Raw genomic sequence first — 19,496 nt, forward strand, 5'->3', positions numbered from 1 at the left:
GCCTGGACATGATCTGTAGCAAATTTTCTCAGAAGTGGCTTCACAAACATTTGAATAAACAACTTTTATGTGATAGTATTTTTTTATTTGCATTTTATTATGTACCTACATTAAATAAATTGTGAAAGCCAGGAAGTTGGAGGTGTTATATTAAATAATTTCCAAGTTTTATTTTTCTGCAGAAATGTGATTTTCTTTGTAAGTTTTTGCTTGTTTCTTTCTTTTAAAATAGAAAATAATTTCTGTAAACACATGAGAGTATAAAATTTTTTAATTTTCTGATTTTTTTTTAAACTGCTTTTGTAGAATTGCCAATGCCACTCCTATCCCAGGAGATTTGCTGCGGGAAAATACAGATGAAGTATTCCCTGATGAACAGCTCAGTGATGGAGAGAATGTTATTCCTGTTGGTGTATCACCAGAGAAAATACCTGGATCCCCTGGACATCAGCGTCCTCAGGAAAAAGATGTTTGGGAAGAAATGGATGCAAACAGAAACAAAATAAAACTGGGGATCTGTAAGGTACTTTCAAATCTGCATTGTGAAGACCATCTTTGCACAGCTTCATGTTCTTGTAGTGCCCATAAGATGTAATTAATATGGCAGTTGTACTTATACTGATTAACCAGAACGACCTAAGAAAATTATTTATGTTGGAGATAACACATTTTATATATTGAAAAAAGCAGGCAGATTTTTGAGACTTGTGTCACTTTATCAGGTCTTTATGATTAATAGCTTGCTGATAATTTGAGACTCTTTGTAGTTTACTCCTATTTGTTTTCTTCAGACATTATCGTCATTCCTGCTCACTGAGTGAAATCAAAGCAATTTTCCTGCATCTTGCATGTGTAGAAGCTAGATTCTAAATGTGCAAAAGAAGATTTTAATGTTCTCCAGTCAACAAATCCTCAGTGTGAATGGCAGTATCCATTTAATGCACTTGGTGGTTTTGTCTCCATAAGATGTGATACCTTTGTACTGATTCAGAGGTTCATTGGCTGGTCTTTAGAAGAGAATACTGCTGTTTTTTCCAAAGTGATTGCTGAGAATTCGTCCCTCTCTTCCTTACTCACAATCATTGTGTTTCATACTTGGACATATGTTGCCTCTTTCTTAATATAACAGTGTTTTTAACATGAAAACAGATCTGGTACTAAAGTGTTCTTTATCTAGGAGGGCTGTCTAGTTTTGAAGCTGTTACTCATTATGTGCTAGGAAAACAAATGTATTGTGGGAAAGACCAAGGCATGGTGCCTGCTTTCAAATGTGTTTGTTTGTTTGTTTGTTTGTTTTTACCAAAGAGAGAGAAAGGAGATCGTTCTAGTTCAAACAAAGGTACTTTCTGTTACACCAGTAGAAACCAAGGATGATCATGATTTCCCAGCTCTAAATCATATTCAGTTATTATTCTAAATCATGTTCAGTCATTATTAAGATAGAATGCAGCTGGGTTAAAACATAGGTTAAAGTCACAGAAATATTTAGTAGATTTAGTGTATAACAGTGTTATATGCTCCAGAGAAACAAAAAGACAGCCTGAAAGCTAGCTTCTCTTTAATAAGAGCACTTGACTGTGAAGCAGATCAAAGATGCTACCAAATGCTAGGTTTCAGACTATTACTGAAGAAAATTTCAGAGATGGGTTTGAAGTATCAGAGTAAATGTAACTGTATTAGTGTCTTTGATACTCCTATTCTCACTTACCTAGAACCAATATATTGCCAGTATTTTGTCAGCTATAGATGTGTGCTGAAGAGTATATCTAAACTCATAACTTAACTATGGCATGAACTTAAGGACTATTCCAAACACAAATGGGCTTTTCACAGTCTAAAAACTGGGGGGGTATTTCCCATGTAGTACCTTGTCTTCCTCTTGTTTTGCCTCTCCTAGTGAGTTACGTTTTTACTTTACATTTTGCACAGGCTGCCACAGAGGAAGAAAACAGCCATGGACCAGGGAATGGAATGCTGAATGCCCCAAGTCTTGGTTCTCCAATTCGAGTTCGCTCAGAGACCACCCAGTTAGACAGAGATGTTCCACTGGTGCGAAAGTTGCGCTCCATTCACAGCTTTGAACTGGAGAAGCGTATGACCTTGGAGTCTAAGCCCGACACTGATAAGTTTCTTGAGACCTGGTAAAGAAATTATGGTATCATTTTGCTAGGATCTTTTAAGGATATGTGGTTAGGATACTGTTATCTATGCTGTGTGAAGAACAGGAATGGACCTGTTGAGTATGCTTATGCAAGTTACTGCAAAATATTTTTCATAATATTGCTCAATTAATGGATTCCACTACTTGTTAACTGCTTTAGAAAATTCTTAGTGCTTGAATACGGTTGAAGTTGGACTCCCTCACCTGGGAATTTTTTATTTCAAGACTTAGTGGTTGTAACCCTAGTATTTATTAAGTTTTTCTTCGATGGCATACTCTTGACAGTCAGTACAAGTCATTCTGAATAAGAAAGTTGACATCAGGTGCCCAATAGAGGTAGCATGAGATTAGGCTATATGATACGAGAAGGGAAGTTTACAGGAACTGGAGTGAAGAAGTTAGAAATCTACCTGCATGCAGCAGGCTTAGTTATGTCCAAATGTTTTACACCAACATAAAAAAATCTTGGTGGAAGACAGATAACTTAAAATATCATTTGAAGGTAGAGAAGAGACAGAGGTATGAAAATGGATTCAGTTTGCCTGTGTCTAGCAAGATTAAGGGGAGAGGGACAAAGTGAAATCTGACTGAAAGGCAGAGGCTGAGTGGGGACAGTAGAAGAGAGCTGGGGCGATGACAGTTGCAAAATCTTTCTGAATACTTCATAGGGGAGCTAGGAATTTGAATTTGTTTGATGAAACAAATTATGCAAAGCATAAGTAAGGAATCAGTCAAAGCAATAAATAACATTCTTCTTGAAAGCATATAATAACTCCTGCAGGAGACATCCGTTTCTTCTCTTCCTCTTTGAGTCTCTGCTTTGTAACAAATTAAGTACACTGGACATCTGTGGTTACCTCACGTCTGACTTTTTTTCTCTCACAATTCTCCTTTCTGGTAATTATATTTACAATACAATGTCATGCATTACAACTAAAATTAAAAATGTGTACATTTCTAAGACCATCCATATTTACTTGACATCATACTTATTTGTCTCAAATTGTGGATATTTGAACCATTGTAGGTTGTTGTAGAATATGACAACAAATTTTTATATAAATCTAATTTTCTTCTTCTGAAAACACTCAAATGTAATATAAATGATTTAATTAATTCTTAACTAATTCAGATATTAACTTTTTTTCTCTAAGTTTGGAGAAGAAGCAGAAAGACTTGAAAGTGGCAGAGACTCCTGTTGCTGGCGTTCCTCCTCTTTCTCAGAAAACATCTCTTCCTGCCCGCACGGACCATGTTTGGCACTATGATGAAGAGTATCTTCCAGATGCTTCAAAGCCTGCGTCAGCTAATTCTCCTGACCATGCTGATGGTGTTATGAGCAATGGATTTGTAGCTGTTAACCTAAGCTCCTGCAGGCAGGAGGTTGATTCTAAGGAATGGGTGATAATAGATAAGGAACGGGACTTGCAGGACTTCAGGACAAATGAGGCTTTAGGGCACAAAATGACTGGAAGTCCCTCAGATGAAGAGCCAGAGGTACTACAAGTTCTAGAGGAGTCCCTTCCAGAAGAGCAGTCCAAAGAGGGTGGTTGGGCAGGAAACGATGTCCATGCCAAGAACCAAACTTCAGGTGTGGAGTTTGTTCTCGACGTGGAATGTCACCCTGCTGCATCTGAACAGCTTACAGATAAATTGGAACTTCTGTCTGGAGCTGCAGGACAGCTTCTTGCAGCCACCCCTACAAGTCCTATGGAAGCTCAAGCAGAAGGAGCACTCACTCCGGTAAGAAAACCTCTTCTTCATTCAGAATTGTAAGAGGAAATGGTAAAGGTGGTGTAGCAGAAATGTCTAGTTTCAGCAGGTATGGGACTTGATTCTTGAAGACTGATCTTCCATATTCTGTTACACAGCTGTTTACAGTCACCCATGGAAGTGCTAATTGTTCTGCAGGCGTGATCCACAAAACTGGCCACATTTTACAGAGTTATCTATCTATATATCTGTCTGTCTAAAGAAGCTCCTTGTGCAGTGATTCCTAATCAGTGAGGGACACACATGCAAACACATATTTATTATGTTTGCAGTACATAAATATAAAATTGCAATTGAATATGTAAAATACTGTGCTACCATGTTTCATGTGCTCCAGGAAAAATCTAAGTGGCTGAAATTAAAGAAACAGTTACTTGCTCTCATGTCTCGCTATTATTCCTGCAGTGTTTGCTTCTGGAATTCACTTTGTTTCTTCCTGTTACTTCAGAAATTTCCAATGGTCCCTATACAAACAACTTGTTGCCTTTTATAAAGTGTTGCTGCTTTTCACTTCTTAAATCCTTTTGCAAATCCTACTTTACTCTTATACTTTTTGCCAAAACAGATTGCTTTGCTTTTGTTGCGTATCCTTGTTTTTCTTTTTCCATCTTTTCTGAGGAATTCTCTGTTGCACAGTTTTTGAACATTTATTTTTTTCTCCTGTCACTGTTTCTAAACAGAGACTTCTTTGCCTTTACTTAAGGAGTAAGTGAGGTTAATGGTTAAGTGATTGGGAATCACGTCATGGTTTTATTTCTCCCCTTATTAAAGTAGATACTGTGGCATCTATGATCTAAAGGTCAGTTCTGTGTAGTTCCCTTGAGCCAAAAAACCTAGCTATATTTTTCTTCTTGTATCACCACTTTTTGTGAAAGTTACTGCCAGCTCATTAGAAAAATTTGTCACTGACTAGTCATTTATTATCAGGTGTGGAATATCCTTTATAGTGAAAATGAGCTACCCAATGTAATTGACTATAGCAGCACAGTAAAATTTCAACTGTGCCTAGATTCTCATGGAAAAGGCAAGATGTATGGACATCATAATTTAAATAATGTCATTTATAGAAGATTTGTTTTGTATAATAGAAAATATAGAACTGTGTTAAACAACAGATTTTTGAGATTTAGTTTGAAATATTAGATGCATGAAAGAATTTTTGATGGTTAGAAACCTTTAAAGGTGAAAAATTATTTCAAATTTTTAAGTTGTTCGGTTTTTGTATTTTAAGGTCAGTTTTAGTAAAACAAACAAGAAAAAGTAGCACTTGGTCCTGTAAAAAATACTAATTACCAAGTGTCTTTATTTCAAGAGCCCTTAAAAACAGCTTGTAATTTTCTAATAAAATGCACTATACAATTGTACACTTTATGCAAATGTGGCTCTTTTGGGGGAAATAGCTGTTTTACTTTAAACTAAAAGCAGAGGTGGTACAAATATTATGTACTACAGTGCAAAAAATGGACAATATCTTTGTCTGTGAAGGAAGAAGCTTCAGAATATGGGAGCAGAAATGGTTGCAAACAAAGTTAATTACTATAAAATGCATTGGAAGAAATACTGGCTGAAGTAGAAACTCGAGTGAAATTATATTTTACTCTCGCTTTGCAGGGAGATAAGTAGCATTTGTCATTACCTCAAAAAAGGGGGAAATTAATATAGTTTATGTTATGCTGGAAGAGCAAGTAGTGTTGTGAGTGCAAGATGAATGGCAGGAAGGAATTTGGTATTTCAAAGGTGAATGATGTACAATAGAAAATATAAATTGACCTGAGAATAAAAAAATGGAAATTACTTAGCCAGTTTAGTAGCTGGGAACAGAGTGTGCCTATACAGTGTGTCTCCTCCAACTGTGATGGCAATTTGGGGTAGTCTTCCATCTACCTCATTGGCCCTTGAAAGCCACACAAAGCCTAAAAGGCTATTTCAGGGTGAGTTTTTCTTTTTGGCCTTCATTGATGCATTCCACTTTATAAAGGATACTTAAATATTCCTTATGAAGGGTACTAGAACCTAGTTCTTATAGGTGAGTGTTCTTGTCACTTCACTGGGAGCAAGTGTGTGTGTGCCTCTTCTTCTCGCCGTTCTCTCTGTTCAAAGGTCCTGGTGACCCCTGAGAGCTGTTTGGTAGACTCCTTTTCTTTCTTCCTCCAAGTACTTGCCCTGAAACTACACATTGTTTTTTCAATGTGATCCTTGATTGTGCATAAGATGTTCTTGTTCTTTAGTATTTTTTCTAGGTAGCACCTTCCTGGCAATAAAAATAATAGGCAAAGGTGATACTTTACTTTTCTGCTGATTTAGTTATTTTCCGCCAGTTACTAAGAGCAGGCTTGGATTCAAGAATGTTAATTTTAGAACTATAAATTAAATTTGTGTTACTAAAAGGGGTTAAAATAGATGTTGAAATTGTAGTAATTTAGAAACTTATAATTACTGAACTAGTTCACTCCTTTCAGACAGCTTGAAACTCTAGGACATGCCAACATTCATGATCATCATGCTTATGAATATACCTCTCATATGGGTATATGTATTCTACTGACCTGCTTCACTGTGGCTTAGAACAAAGTATGGTTTTGCTTTTTGGGCTTATTTTGATAGGTTTGTTAAATATGCAAGCAATTACTTCAGCGGTGAAAGCATAAAATAGTTTTCCTATCATAAGTCAAGTATTTTTTTGAATATTTCCTTTTTGCTTTGGTGATTCTTCTTTGTTCTTCATTTCTTTCAGAGCTTTATTGTTCACTATTTTATTAACTACTAGCATGGATGTTTCTGTATGAGAAATTAATATTTCATACACTCACCCATAATTTTATTTTCTTTTGAAGGAAAGAAATTTCTGGTCTACAGTCTTTCCATTTGTAGATAAATATTCTTCCTGAAATTGTTTGTGTATATGGACTTCCTGTAATTGTGGATAATATCACTTCACACTTGTTATACACAGCATCAGCATTCTATTAAAAATGTAGAGAAATGTAAAGAAAGGAAACTTGAACTCGAAAAATAAGAGAGAAAAATGTGTTAGTTATTGGCTTGGGGATGAGAAAGTCTCAGGCATAAAAAATTACATCAAATTATGCTATTATGAAAAAAAAGGCCTGCAGGTAAGAGAAGCATTTTTCATGTTATCAGTCTTGGTTTTTCAGTTGCAATACAAATTCTGTGTGCTACCAGCAAAGACCAGTTTTATCTGGCTTAGTTGTGGGCACATGATCACATATATGTTGAATACTCAGAGTATGCTAAGGGTGTATGTGCTGATTTTATGCTTTAATAATAGATTTATGTTCGCTTTGGCTGCAGGACAGACAGTGTGGGATTTGCTGTAATATCTACTGGTATGAAGGTAATTTGTCAAAAGAATTTGAGCTGATCTACACTAAAAGTGAATTTATACTGGAGCAGCACTTTGCATCATACAGCTCTAGTTTTCTTTTCCTACACCTGGTACTAACAGGCTAGAGCTGGACTTTGTGTCTTATGGACCCACAGCCTCATTAATTTTCTGTGTTTGTATTGAATTGCAAAGAACTCCATACAGTGCTTTCACAAATCCTTGCAACTTATATTTATCAAGCAAATATTTCAGTAAATAAGAAATAATGGATTTGAAGTAGTTAAGCATGTAACAGCTCTTTCCATCTTCATTTTCAGTTTAAATTAAACAACAGTTTGCTTTGATCTCACTTGGCTGACAACACAAATTTGTGTAGATGTATATGTGTGTATGTGTGTGTTATAGAAGAGGGTTTATTGTGTGAATCTATTTTTTTTGTTATTTAGAAATATTGCTGAAATGGAAATTTTATATGTCAAGCTTATGTTTATCAAAAGCTTGCTCTTAAATATCTATTTATTTCTGAGTTGTAAGTAATTAAATTTTCATGTACCTTGTCTTCTCATTTGCTGCTTTTATGAGGCACTGGAAATACTTCATTTTTTTCCAGTTTCAAGTCAGTGATGCATTGTGGGAGCTGAAGCTTTAGTATTGACACAATTAAAAGATACCTTTTCCTTAGAAATGGAAATGCTTGCTAGATGGTCTTGCTTTCTAGAGGATATAGGTTAGAATTGCAATGGTATAAAACAAAAAGTCACCTTCATGAAGCATGAAGCTTGCAGAAAATTTCCTTATCTCTACTCTTCATGGTTTTCTCTAACTGTAATTGGAACAAAGAATTGCAAACTATGTATAGCAATCTCATTTACAGGTATTAAGTGTGTCACTATGAGATATTTATTCAGTACTGGTAAAGGTCTTGCAAAAAAATAGTGGATTTTAGCTTTGTATATCAAAGCTATAGGTTTATTAGAATCATCAATAAGCAATTTAAAAATGTACTTTGTCTAAAATTAACCATTTGGAAGAGTTTGCAGTTCCTATTCTTTTTTCTTACCTCTTATCTAAATGCTTTAATTAATGTAGTTCAAGATGAAGCAATTGTTCCTTGATTCTCCAGGCCAGTGTAGCCTTCTAGTTTGGTCTCATATTTGGGAAATTTCATCAGAATTGTTTAGTATTAACCTTACTGATTAATCCTGTCAGGGGCAGTTCTTAATGTATGCTGCTTTTGGCACAGCAGTAAAGCCTTCAAAGGGTGTATATGCTATCACTGTAGTAATCTCAGAAACACAGATATGATGTTGTGCGGATGTGCTAAGTGTTTGAAAGGATCAGTCAATGATCAACGAGCCAGTTATCAACTGATGTATGCAATGTCCTTGAAACAGCCTCTGATTGTTTATTACATTTAAAGCCCTACAAGCCCTAGATTGTTACTGACCAGTTATTATGGTTGCAGAGGTTGGACTTAAAGAATCTGATTTTATTTTCCAACCTAAATGATTCTATGATTCTAAGACTGAGTGAATGAAGAGTCCAGCTAGAGAAATTATAATTACTCTTGATTTTGATACTGGATTTTTGAAAATGATGGAAAATGTGAAGATTAGACTTAAGACACCTCTTAAATTATGACCTTTCAGCCTCTTAGAGAGTTGTGAATATGGTTTTTGAGGAAATGTATACAGGCGAAACATAAACAAGAATTATTAAAATATATTCAACCTTATTTTCTTCCCCGCCATGTTGTTCTCACAGCTCAACTCATGTCATATGCTGCATTTCTCCACTCCAAGAATTTCAAGTCCCATCCTCCGCACCATGAGCCCTATAGCCTATCTGTCCATCCACTCGGACCCTCTGAGGGAGGCTGCTTTACCCAGGAGTCAGTCAGCTGAGAGCCACTCCTCTTCCTCCCGCTCAACTGGCCGTAGGCAGCTTCCTGTCATTCCCTGTGGCAGCAAGCTCCCCCCTGTCATTCGCATCTCAAAAGCACAAGCTGAGCAGGTGAATAAGCCTTGTCTTCATAGAAATGACTGTGTTGTAGCAGTCAGCTATAATGTTTCACGTTTTCAGTTGCTCTGCACAGTCTGGTGGTAGGCATATGCTAGTCATACTGCTATACACAGCATCCTAAAAATGTTTTGAAAAATCAAGTTGGGGAGTAAGAATGGATCTTTTCCAGGAATAGAGTTGGGAATACTCTGTGAGGAGGATAATACTGTCCCACTTAGAAGAGGGGAATATTTAAGGAGCTGTTATTCAGGTTAAGATCTGGAACACAAAGCATCTTTGGATGTTCTGAAAGACAGATTCACTTCCTCAGAGATTTTCTCTTGAAAAAAAGATAGGATTATAAAATATAGATTTTTTTTTTTTGCTTAATTTAAAGCTAAGAATAATGGATTCCTATAATCACAGTACTAGCTGAATTTCAAACTGGGAACACATTAAAATTTTGACTGCCCTAAATGATTTTAATGTGACAAAAAGAGATCTAGTAATAGTCAGAACATTTCTTTGGAAATTAGCAAATAATAAAATTTTCCCCTGCTTACAGTATATAGAATAAAGATGGCAATTATCAGGGGTCACAGATAATCAAAATGCCACTAAAGAAAGGGGACTTTTTGTAGTTTTGTATTTCCAGTTTCATTTCAATATGAAAGATGAAGGCTTGCAGTCATTATTGAAGTGTAATTTTTGTATTACAAAAATAATTTTTGTATTACAAAAATATTGAGATCTGCTAAGTAGTGTGAGTTTGCATTGTTGGGTAAAGCAGTATGACATAGCATTAATGCATAAGACTGACATATCATCATCATTTTACCATTAATGTTTCATTTGGATTATACTTTGTGTTGCCTTTCATTTCCAATGTATTTTTCAGTATAAAAAGTTCTATATTCCAGTTTTTCTTTTCTCAAGGAAGAATGAACAGGAGTATTGATATTAAAAGTAATTCATTAAGCTTAGTTACTTTCAAAATCTTGTAGGACTATTGGTATGTGATAACAAGGTAAAATCCTGACTGTTTTTTAGCTGAATATTAAAAAAAATATCTGTGTTTGATGTATAAAAACAAACAGTAGCTCCCCGGTGTTCATGACTGTGAACTTGATGGGATACCAAAATACCACATCTTCATGATGGCTGACATACTGATTAGGGAAAGGGACCTAGGAGAAAATAACTCATTAGGAGTTAAGTTTCAGTAGTTTTTGGCATTAGTTTGTATTCTAGGATGCAAGTTGACCTTAATTTTTGGTAGTTGGGATTTTTTGGGTTGGTTTTTTTTTTTGGTCCCTATAGCTACGATTTAAATTTTTCAGTCAGAATCTATTGCAGATGTAATTAGCAAACTTAGTAAAATGTCCATAATGCTCAGAAAAAGCAAGTTGGTACAGAGGATCTTCTCTGGCTTCCTTAGTATCCAAAAAATAAATACAGCTGCAATATTAATAAGGGCTGCAAAGTGATGTACTTTGTCATGTGAAGAAGACCTGGCATTGTGCCAGGTGCTGCTGCTCAGTGGAGTGAACATTAAGCTTCTTCTTTCCTTTTACCTGGTAAGTGCTTGACTGCTGTGTTGCTTTTTGAGCTGTGATTTGAAAGTCATAACTGTGTTAAGAATGATCAGTTTTTCACTTTCCATGGAAAATACAAGCACGTGATTGTTTACTTCATTCCAACAATGAAAACCTCATGTACTTTATGGCTCACTGAAGAATTCAAAAACTTTTGCAAGTCCTTCTCTTTTTGACATATTTTAAATATTTAAAAGACTTTTAATGTCATTCATGCTAATCTCTACAAATATTTGGTCTTGAATATATTTTCATGTCTTTCCTGCTGTCTGCAATTTGGTTCAGCATTCATAACTAATGTATTGCAGAGGTCAGGGATCTGTACTGTTAAATTTAGTTTCATGTATTAAAAAATAAGAAATTATACATTTGTTTCTGAAATCAAGCAAAGTGACTTTCATTCCAGATTTTTGATGAATGTGGGTTCAGGAGCTCTAACCTATCTTCCTGTACTTTGGTATCAGATAGGAGGAAGTCATGAAATCTCTGTATATTCTCTGCACACTAGTGCAAATGTAGGTTGGTCTATATTTGCTCAATACAAGACTCCTGTCTTGCCATACATAAATTATGAAAGAGAATTGGAGTGTTTTTCTTCAGCTCTCCTTAGTTATTCAACTTGCAGAATAAAGAAAAGAGTGTGACAGCATTATAGCTCTCAAAAAACCCAGATGAATTCTTTGTACTTGGGTCTGAAAAGTGTGTCTGGAGTGCTGTTAGTATCCTTCGCATCTACAGCATGGTCAAATTGTACAGCAAATCCTCTTGAAACCTAATACTTTTCTTTCTTTCTTTTCCAACCAGATGAGTTGTCTGCTTATTTAGAGAGCGGCATTGGGTGTTGTGTGAGGTCAATGGTAAAGGTGATGTGAGTGCAGCAACTGCTGGCCAGGGCTGTGTGTGAAGATACTGCTTAAGTAGTTTTAGTGCTAAATGTGCAGCTGTGTCTTAAGAAACAATCAAAATCAGTGAGTGCAGATTTTTATCTCTGGTTTCTCTAATTCTTCAATAAGATAGTGAACACCTCTTTTAGCCATGGCAGCAATCTAGAATACTTCTAAACTGGCTGCTTTATAATATGATACAGCCCTTAACAAAGGTGGATTCCAGTTTTGTCTGTCATTCGGATGTTTCTTTTTTCAGTCTGCTTAATCAGGTATATTGGAATATGAATCCCAATATTACCAGTTAGATTGTGCCTGGGCCAGTCTGACCCTCGTGGCTGAGCCAGAGGCGGCTTCTGTGGTGTATCACCCCAGAGACACCTTTAGCTTGCTGATGGTTTCAGCTGGGCACTAAACAAGTCCAGGCTTGTTAGGGACTCCATTTACCTTAGGAAGAAGGCTTCAGGCGAAGGTGAGGACAAAGGAGAGATTCTGCTGGAGGGTTTAATATCCAGAGGTTTATTCCATGGTTACAGATGTCTGAATCTTGGGAAGAACCCGAACAGAATTCCGAGCACATGGCCGGACTCACCTTTTAAGCTCAGGGGGAGGGGAGGGGAGGGGACAGGTGAGCCACCAACCAGGTGGGGGAGGCGGGGTCTCAAGGGACAAGGGACACCTAGACAGGCCAGTGACCCCCAGGCCTGAGGGGCATCCTTTGAACTTGACCAACCACATGACACCTTTGCTGGAATGTTAAGCCTGATTGACAGGACTCACTCAGCAAGGGGGCGAGGGGGGGAGGGAGGGTTTTGGCACACCTGGGTAAGGGACCCGGAAGTTTAAAACACACTGCAACAAGGTATGTGCAGGGAGGCTAGTTTAAATCTTATTATTTTATGGTTATTCATTGTGTTAGGGAAGGCTAATCTGTGTCTCTCAGGTTAAGCAATTAGAATTAGTTGGCACTTATACAAATATTTTCTGTCTTAAAATTCTCAAATTTCTACCTTACTGGGACATTTTAAAAATATTTTGTAATTATATACTATATAATTAGTTACAAAATGCTCTGAAATATTCCCACACAAGAAGCTATGGAAATACAAGCCATCACTTTCATATTCATATCCAAGAAGAGAAATAATATACTGATCTGAGTTGAAAAGTTAAGTTTGTCTGTAGAAAAAAGGTTCCAATTTCAGATTTTACAGAATTGTTATGCCTCTTGTTACCTATCCTGATGGAAAATATGTGGAGTCAGCATGAGGTTTAAGTTAGGTTCTTCCCTGTTTCATTCAAGGCAGAAATGCAAGGAGTTAGTCCAGCTTGTAGCTATGAGAACTGTTTGATACACAGTAGATTTGATTTTGTTAAGTAGGGAAAATGTGCAGATGTTTACCATCCCATTCATGATGGGGTAATTGTTAATAAGTGTTAATTTTTCAAAAAATTTTACACTGGCTTACTCACATTCTTTTAAGCAACTGGATTTTATATTGATAATAATGTTTCTAGAAGAATTTTCTTCTACACACTCTTTCTAATGTGAACAAGTAAAAATTTTTATTTTTTACTTTTATCCAAGTGTCCGAGGAAATTGCTTGATACATAGAAAACTAAATGCTGCCTTTACAGAGCAGTCGTCTGTTTGAAGGAAATTCTTCAGGCATACTTTTTTCTCATCTGCCTTTGGTGTAAAGAAGAACTAAAAGTACAGCATGTTAAATTCTTGCAATGGAAACTTTCCACATTGTAAATTAAATAATTAAGAGTTGAGGACAAGCAGTCAGCATGAATGAATAAATTTTTCCTGAATAGTGTGTTGCTGTAGAGAAGATTTCCGTTTGTAGTGACAGAAGCATTTTGGCCTTTCTGCTTCTGCAGGTTTCTCTACTAGAAGCAGCAGAAAAGTGATGAAAGTCTGGACTGACCAGTGGTAATAGCATCTGCATACATTGAGTCAAAGAACCCCAAAAATATAAAAAGTTATAATTGTTTAACATGTTTGTGTTTCTGGCATCAGCAATGCTTTTATGATTCCCAAAATTTGTAATCACAACTTGCAGTTAGTCTTGTCTGTCCTTGAAGTTATCTTTTTTTTTTTTTAATTATTCTTTTAAAATACCCATCCTATCCAAAACATGTGTGATTTGTTACATTTTTCTAACATCATAATTTCATTAGCATAAAATAAGTAAAGATGTTTCAGGAAAGCTAAGTGGTCTGTGGGATTTCCCATGGAGAGCTGATTAACTCTGGGGTCAACAATTGTTTCCATGATGACACTTCATACTATAATTATCTTGAAATAAATAGGTGGTTACAGTTCAGGACATAATGAATCATGATTGTTTGTCCTGTAATTAAGTTATAATTGATCTAATTAATATAATTAACATTGTGTCTGTAGATAGGTCTACATACTGTCTACAATATAATTCAGAAGATAATCTTTAATTTAGATGTATTTATTTCTTAAAATAATTGTATTCTATTATTAAAATTAGATATGATTCTAGTGCAACTGTAATTACAGGGAAAAAAATTCACACCTCTGAACTGTGCATTGAGGCAAATCAATGCTTTCTTTAAAAAGAACCATTTCTTTGGAACTCAAGAAAAATACTACAATACTGATCATTTTAATAGCAGTATCACAGGAGTATTATGTGTGTGTTATGAAATAATAGTCTATAAGTGCTTCTGCTTTCCATTTCAGCAGTAAATTTCAAGAATGTTCTTCAATTGGTTTATGCAATATATAGAAGTAGTTTCAAATTGAATGAGTACCTGTTTTAGTCATGTTACCAAATTAATTAGTCACTTTTTAACAGTCACGGTCATTCTCTAAAAGGAATCAAATTACTATTTTTAGAGCAATCAGTATTTGCCCTGTATAGGATATAGCTTTATGTTAGAACAAAAAAAAAAAAAGTCTAATTTTGTCTGATAAGTGGGCTAGGAATAACTGAAAAGTGAAGCTCTATAAAGAATTCAAAAGTTAAACCATGGCTAATAAGCCTTAGAGAAAGACTGTACACACAGATCTCTATGTTCTTTATCCTCAAAAGCTACCTATCACATTAGACAATTTGAAAACACAGTTGTTCATTTATAGCTCTGCGTTTATTCCATCCTCTTCCCATTTCTCACAACCTCCGTGTAAATCAATGGCCAAATTAACATTATAGAAGAAATAATGTATCTGAAGAGCTGTGGAGAGCAACATGTGCCTCTTAATACTTCACTTCTCTTTAGCCTAGGATTAGGGCCTGCCACATGTGAGTTTTTACTAAAAAATGATGGTGTCCTGAGGCCCAGCAGTTCCTACAAATGCCTGCAATGCTTGCAGTACTATATATACGGGACTATTGATAAGGATTCAGTATCAAAATTTAGTCTAGTGTTCCACAACACACTGAATTAAAGCCATATGTTTATCCTGTTTATCCCCATATTAGTCTATTTGTAGAAACAGCCAATATACTTTAGTAAACATATAAATAATTATCTTTAACTTCCCTGCTGTGAGCTTAATCTGGGAATGGAATGTAAGGGATACAATGACCACATTCTAGAAAGTCAGTAGGAGTGACAGTGGTAGGTAGGGAGGATTTTGGGAGGTGGGTCTGTCCTGAACAGGTAGCTGTGAGCTGTCTCCCAAGATGTGAGGTGTAGCAGTGTGAGAATGGCACTGGCAGTAAATTACAGGACAGTGCATTATATAACTTTGGCTTTTTCATACAATCTGCGATTCAAATTTCTTTGCAGAGGCATAATATTGTGTGAAGAAATAGAAAGTAAGTAATGTAAGTAAAGAAAAGCTCATGAAGTAAGAGGAAGCTGGTGAACTGGAAAGATTTAGGGAGAATTTTTGGTCTTGCAAATCAGAGTTGCACTTCCAGACTTGTACTAATATTATTTTTGTTCCTACTGGCTGTAGAGCTAACCATAGGTGAAAAAGAAGCAGGGAAAAGAGAAAAGATGTGGGGGATTTATTCTCCTGCATACAAAAGCTTCACGGTTTACAAAGGTAGCAAAGATGTTCTGAAGAGTAAACTGATTAGGTGAAGTGTCTTCAGAATGTCCAGTAATATAATGATGATGGTGTATTAATATGAAAAACTCCAAATAATGAAAGGTTTAGCAGGAAGCAGAGCTACACACCACGTCTCTAAGAGGCCCAAAGTCCTGACAGCCCTTGACATTCAGAAGTATCAGACATCATGAGTGGAATGAAGAAGCTATTGCTGATATTATAAAATGATCCATATTCACACCTTTATGTCTTTCATTTAGCAATTTTGCAGAGCTAAACTCAGTGTTTCATTCCTCTACAATTAGCTGTATATGTACACAGAGGCATTCATGCAAGCATATTGCTTACTATTGCAGCCTGTCAATGGTTTAAAAGGAGGAAAGTTTATCAGATGCCATGGAGGATGTTTATGTTGTTGTTTTGTTCTTATTCCTTCTTGACATCCCACTCACTCTCGTAAAATTTCCTGAAGAAATGCAGGGTAATTTCTCATCTTGGTTCAAGTGTGAATTTGAGGAAACAGGAATTAAGAAAATATTTAGGGAAGGCCAAAAGATTCAAGACTATGGTAGCAGTAATTTAATTGGAATATTTTGGAGTTAAAGGAGAACCTTGGATTAATTGTTCCATATATTGTCTCAGCCATTTTTAGTGATCTGTTGTGTCACATAACTCCTGTTGAAGTGTGGGAGTTGCAAAATCAGTGTTTTAAACTAGTTATCATGTTGAGGTGAAAGGTAGGATTTTAAGTTGTATTCCCCATATTTCACTTAGATGAATTGTAATCTTTGTTCCTCAGGTTTGGTGTTTTACATAATTGGCATAATTAACCGCAAAAATCTCATAGGATAAGAGTGTATTTAGCGGCACAAGAAATAAAAATATGAAGTTTATGACTGCCCATTTAAATTTCTTGAACACATATGTGAAGTGTCAAGTCCAACAGGGATCTAGTTCTTGTACTTTGAGAAGACCAAGAAGAGGTTTATTGACCATGTGAGAAAACAAATTTTTGTTTGTTAGTGAATAAAAATCAAGAAAGTGATATATGTGTTCAAAAAGCCTTTTCTGAAAGTTTGAATTATTTAGTAGTACCAGATCTTTAATTGATAATTAGTCATCCAGTATCCTTTTCTTTTCTCCATTTGTTCAATGTTTCTTTTTCACAAATAGCTCCTGCCTATTTGATTGTAGGTGGTTCAACAAGCCTAATCTCCTCTTTCTTGAATGTAAGGGTTAAATCTCTATGGCCAAGATATGGTGGAAAGACTAGAAAATTCTCTCTCCACATGTGGCAAAGGATATGAAGTCTATTGAAAAATGTAAATTGCCTTCATATCAGAGCTGCTTTCTTCTAGCAAAGAATTGACATATGAAAGAAGTTTCACAAGGAAAAGAGAGTTTTAATGTAAATGTATTTTTGCAAAGGAGGATTTAAATGCAGTTGCAGTTCTTCTTGAAATATATCAAATAAATACCCTTCTGAAAGCAAATGCATAAGGTTGTCTCATCTCTGTAAGTTGAGAGGACACCCCAATCATTCTGTTCTGAGGGAAGTTATCCTTCAGATATGTGGAAGATAACTCTGGTGTTTTAATCCTAAATTATTTGGATTGGCAACTGGATTAGCTCACCCAGTGAAAAGTTTGAAAAAGGAAATATTTACACATGCTTATTTTTGAGATGCATCTGCAGCCCTGGAGAACAAGGTACTGAAACAAACTATTGAAACAAGACAGAGCTCAGTGGACATCAAATGCCCAAGTGAGCTCTCCAAAATTTGAACCGCCTCTTCCAAGGATAATATTGCATTAAAATTTCCTGAACTCACTTTTACCCAGATTGTAGATCAGAATTTTTAAGCAAGCTGATGATTTTTGTCTGACAGGCCAAAATAAGTCCCTCTGTTGAATGAAAGCAAGTCCTTCAATATAGGCTACCTTGAGCAGTGTTGTCTTCAGGCAAATTCCTATGTCTGGATGAAAACCTATGGGACAGCTCCCCTGTTTCATAGATCTTTTTGGTTTTATTTTTTTTCTCCTCCAGTTTTTTCTTTTTTCTTTTCTGTGCAGAGTTCTCTCTAAACTGTTTTTTAATACTCAAGATTAACGCACTAAATGATCTAATCATGGAAGGGTGCCTTTACAGACAATTCTATTTCCTCTGTTCTTTCTGTAGCTGAACTGATGGTCTTGGATTCTCTCAAAAGAAGTCTTTTGCACTAAGAAACATTTCACTAACTCAAAAGGGAAATAGTGTTTCTTTCAGATGAAAGAACCTGGACTAAGAGTAAGAGGAGATGAGTAGGACTGTTTTCCCCAAACTAAGTAACCTCAGATTTTTGCTCAATGTACCATTTTAATTCAGCAAACATGGAGGACTGTATTGGCCCAAACTTGAAAACAAATTATAAAGGAAACAAAAAATAGACTTTTACTGCAGGTCTCTGTGTGATTATTTTTTTGTTTCGTTTGGTTTCTACTGCCAGTAATACCAATGTTCTAGGCTTCTTGCACAAGCCTAGTAAGCTCAGCACTGTGTACAATTTCTTTAACAAAATCAAGTAAAATCTGTATTCTAACATAGCAGAATGCTAGCAATGCTCCATTTGGTTTCTTTTCTACCAGTAGTGAATCAAGAAAGTGTTTTTAGTCAAACTCAGACTCCAGTTTCCACTTTCTGTTGAGTACAGATTGTGTCAGATTCATGAAGCTATAGAATAGAAAGAGACACAGAGCTGAACTCTCTGTCCATGCAGAAAAAGATGGAATGGTATCCCCTTGATTTTTAATTTTTTTTTTGCTGTTTAGACCAACTTACTCGAACCAATATCTATAAGCCAGAATGCTGGACTCCTCTTCATGTGAGAGTGCATTCCTCCCATGTCTCCAGAGACAAAACTTGTGTATGTGCTCTCTCTTGTGTATGTGTTCTCTCACCCTCTCACCTCATGATTCTTGCATTTTTGTCTGTATATTTGCCTGTCTTCAATGGGGAAGGTGAGAAAGAACTCCACTTGGGTTTTTTCCCCTTTTGATGGGAACTAGAGGAAGTGGGTCTATACCCATCAAGTAGGGAGAGATATGAATGCAGGTTTCCCATTTCCTGGACACATACTCTAACAATTATGCTGTGTGCCAAAGACAGCACTCATCATAACCAACTGTTTTTCAAAGAGTATCTGACTTAATGATATATACAGGTGTTAGGAGTGCTTTATGTTTATGTGTATCTATTGGATCAGACCTGTTAAGGGATTTAGAGATGTAAGTATTTACTTTTTGAATGTCTTAATCACCGTAGGTAAGGAGATATCCTAACCAGGTTATCTAGTTAAAATGGGGCATAGGCTTCAGTAGGAAAAGCTATAACTAATACAGGATACAGAGAAAAGCTCTTTTTCCAGACAAAAATATATTAAGAGCATGGAATTTATGAATCTAAATGTCACTGTGTTCTTTGTCTTCTGCATTTGTCTAAAAATATTGCTGTGTACTTGTTAAAAATTTTACATTTATATACAACTTATTCTAGGAGTATTCAAACTAAGATTAAAAAAAAAACCACCAAAAACTGCCTGTTAGGATCTCCTTCCCAGGGGGTTATACTTGCTAACTGCAACATTTTTTACTGACATGTTTTTTTTACCTGATACATATTTCTATCTTGAGAGGATAGATTTTTTTTTTCCGGA

The 19,496-nt window shown here is 35.8% G+C and overlaps 1 protein-coding gene across 3 annotated transcripts in view; it reads left to right on the plus strand.

The window, feature by feature from the left end:
• Positions 1 to 19,496, plus strand: part of TTBK2 (tau tubulin kinase 2) — an 82,279-nt gene that overhangs the window by 52,783 nt on the left and 10,000 nt on the right. For 2 of the 3 annotated variants that reach the window (XM_014267483.3, XM_026793996.2), the window contains 4 exons: positions 307 to 523; positions 1,930 to 2,141; positions 3,316 to 3,904; positions 9,045 to 9,293. In XM_014267483.3, coding sequence (XP_014122958.1) covers positions 307 to 523; positions 1,930 to 2,141; positions 3,316 to 3,904; positions 9,045 to 9,293 — 1,267 coding nt within the window. The remainder of the gene's footprint in view (positions 1 to 306; positions 524 to 1,929; positions 2,142 to 3,315; positions 3,905 to 9,044; positions 9,294 to 19,496) is intronic. The other variant, XM_005479989.4, reaches the window with a different exon arrangement.

This window comes from Zonotrichia albicollis, chromosome 6 (assembly GCF_047830755.1).
Source record: "Zonotrichia albicollis isolate bZonAlb1 chromosome 6, bZonAlb1.hap1, whole genome shotgun sequence".
Taxonomy (NCBI): domain Eukaryota; kingdom Metazoa; phylum Chordata; class Aves; order Passeriformes; family Passerellidae; genus Zonotrichia; species Zonotrichia albicollis.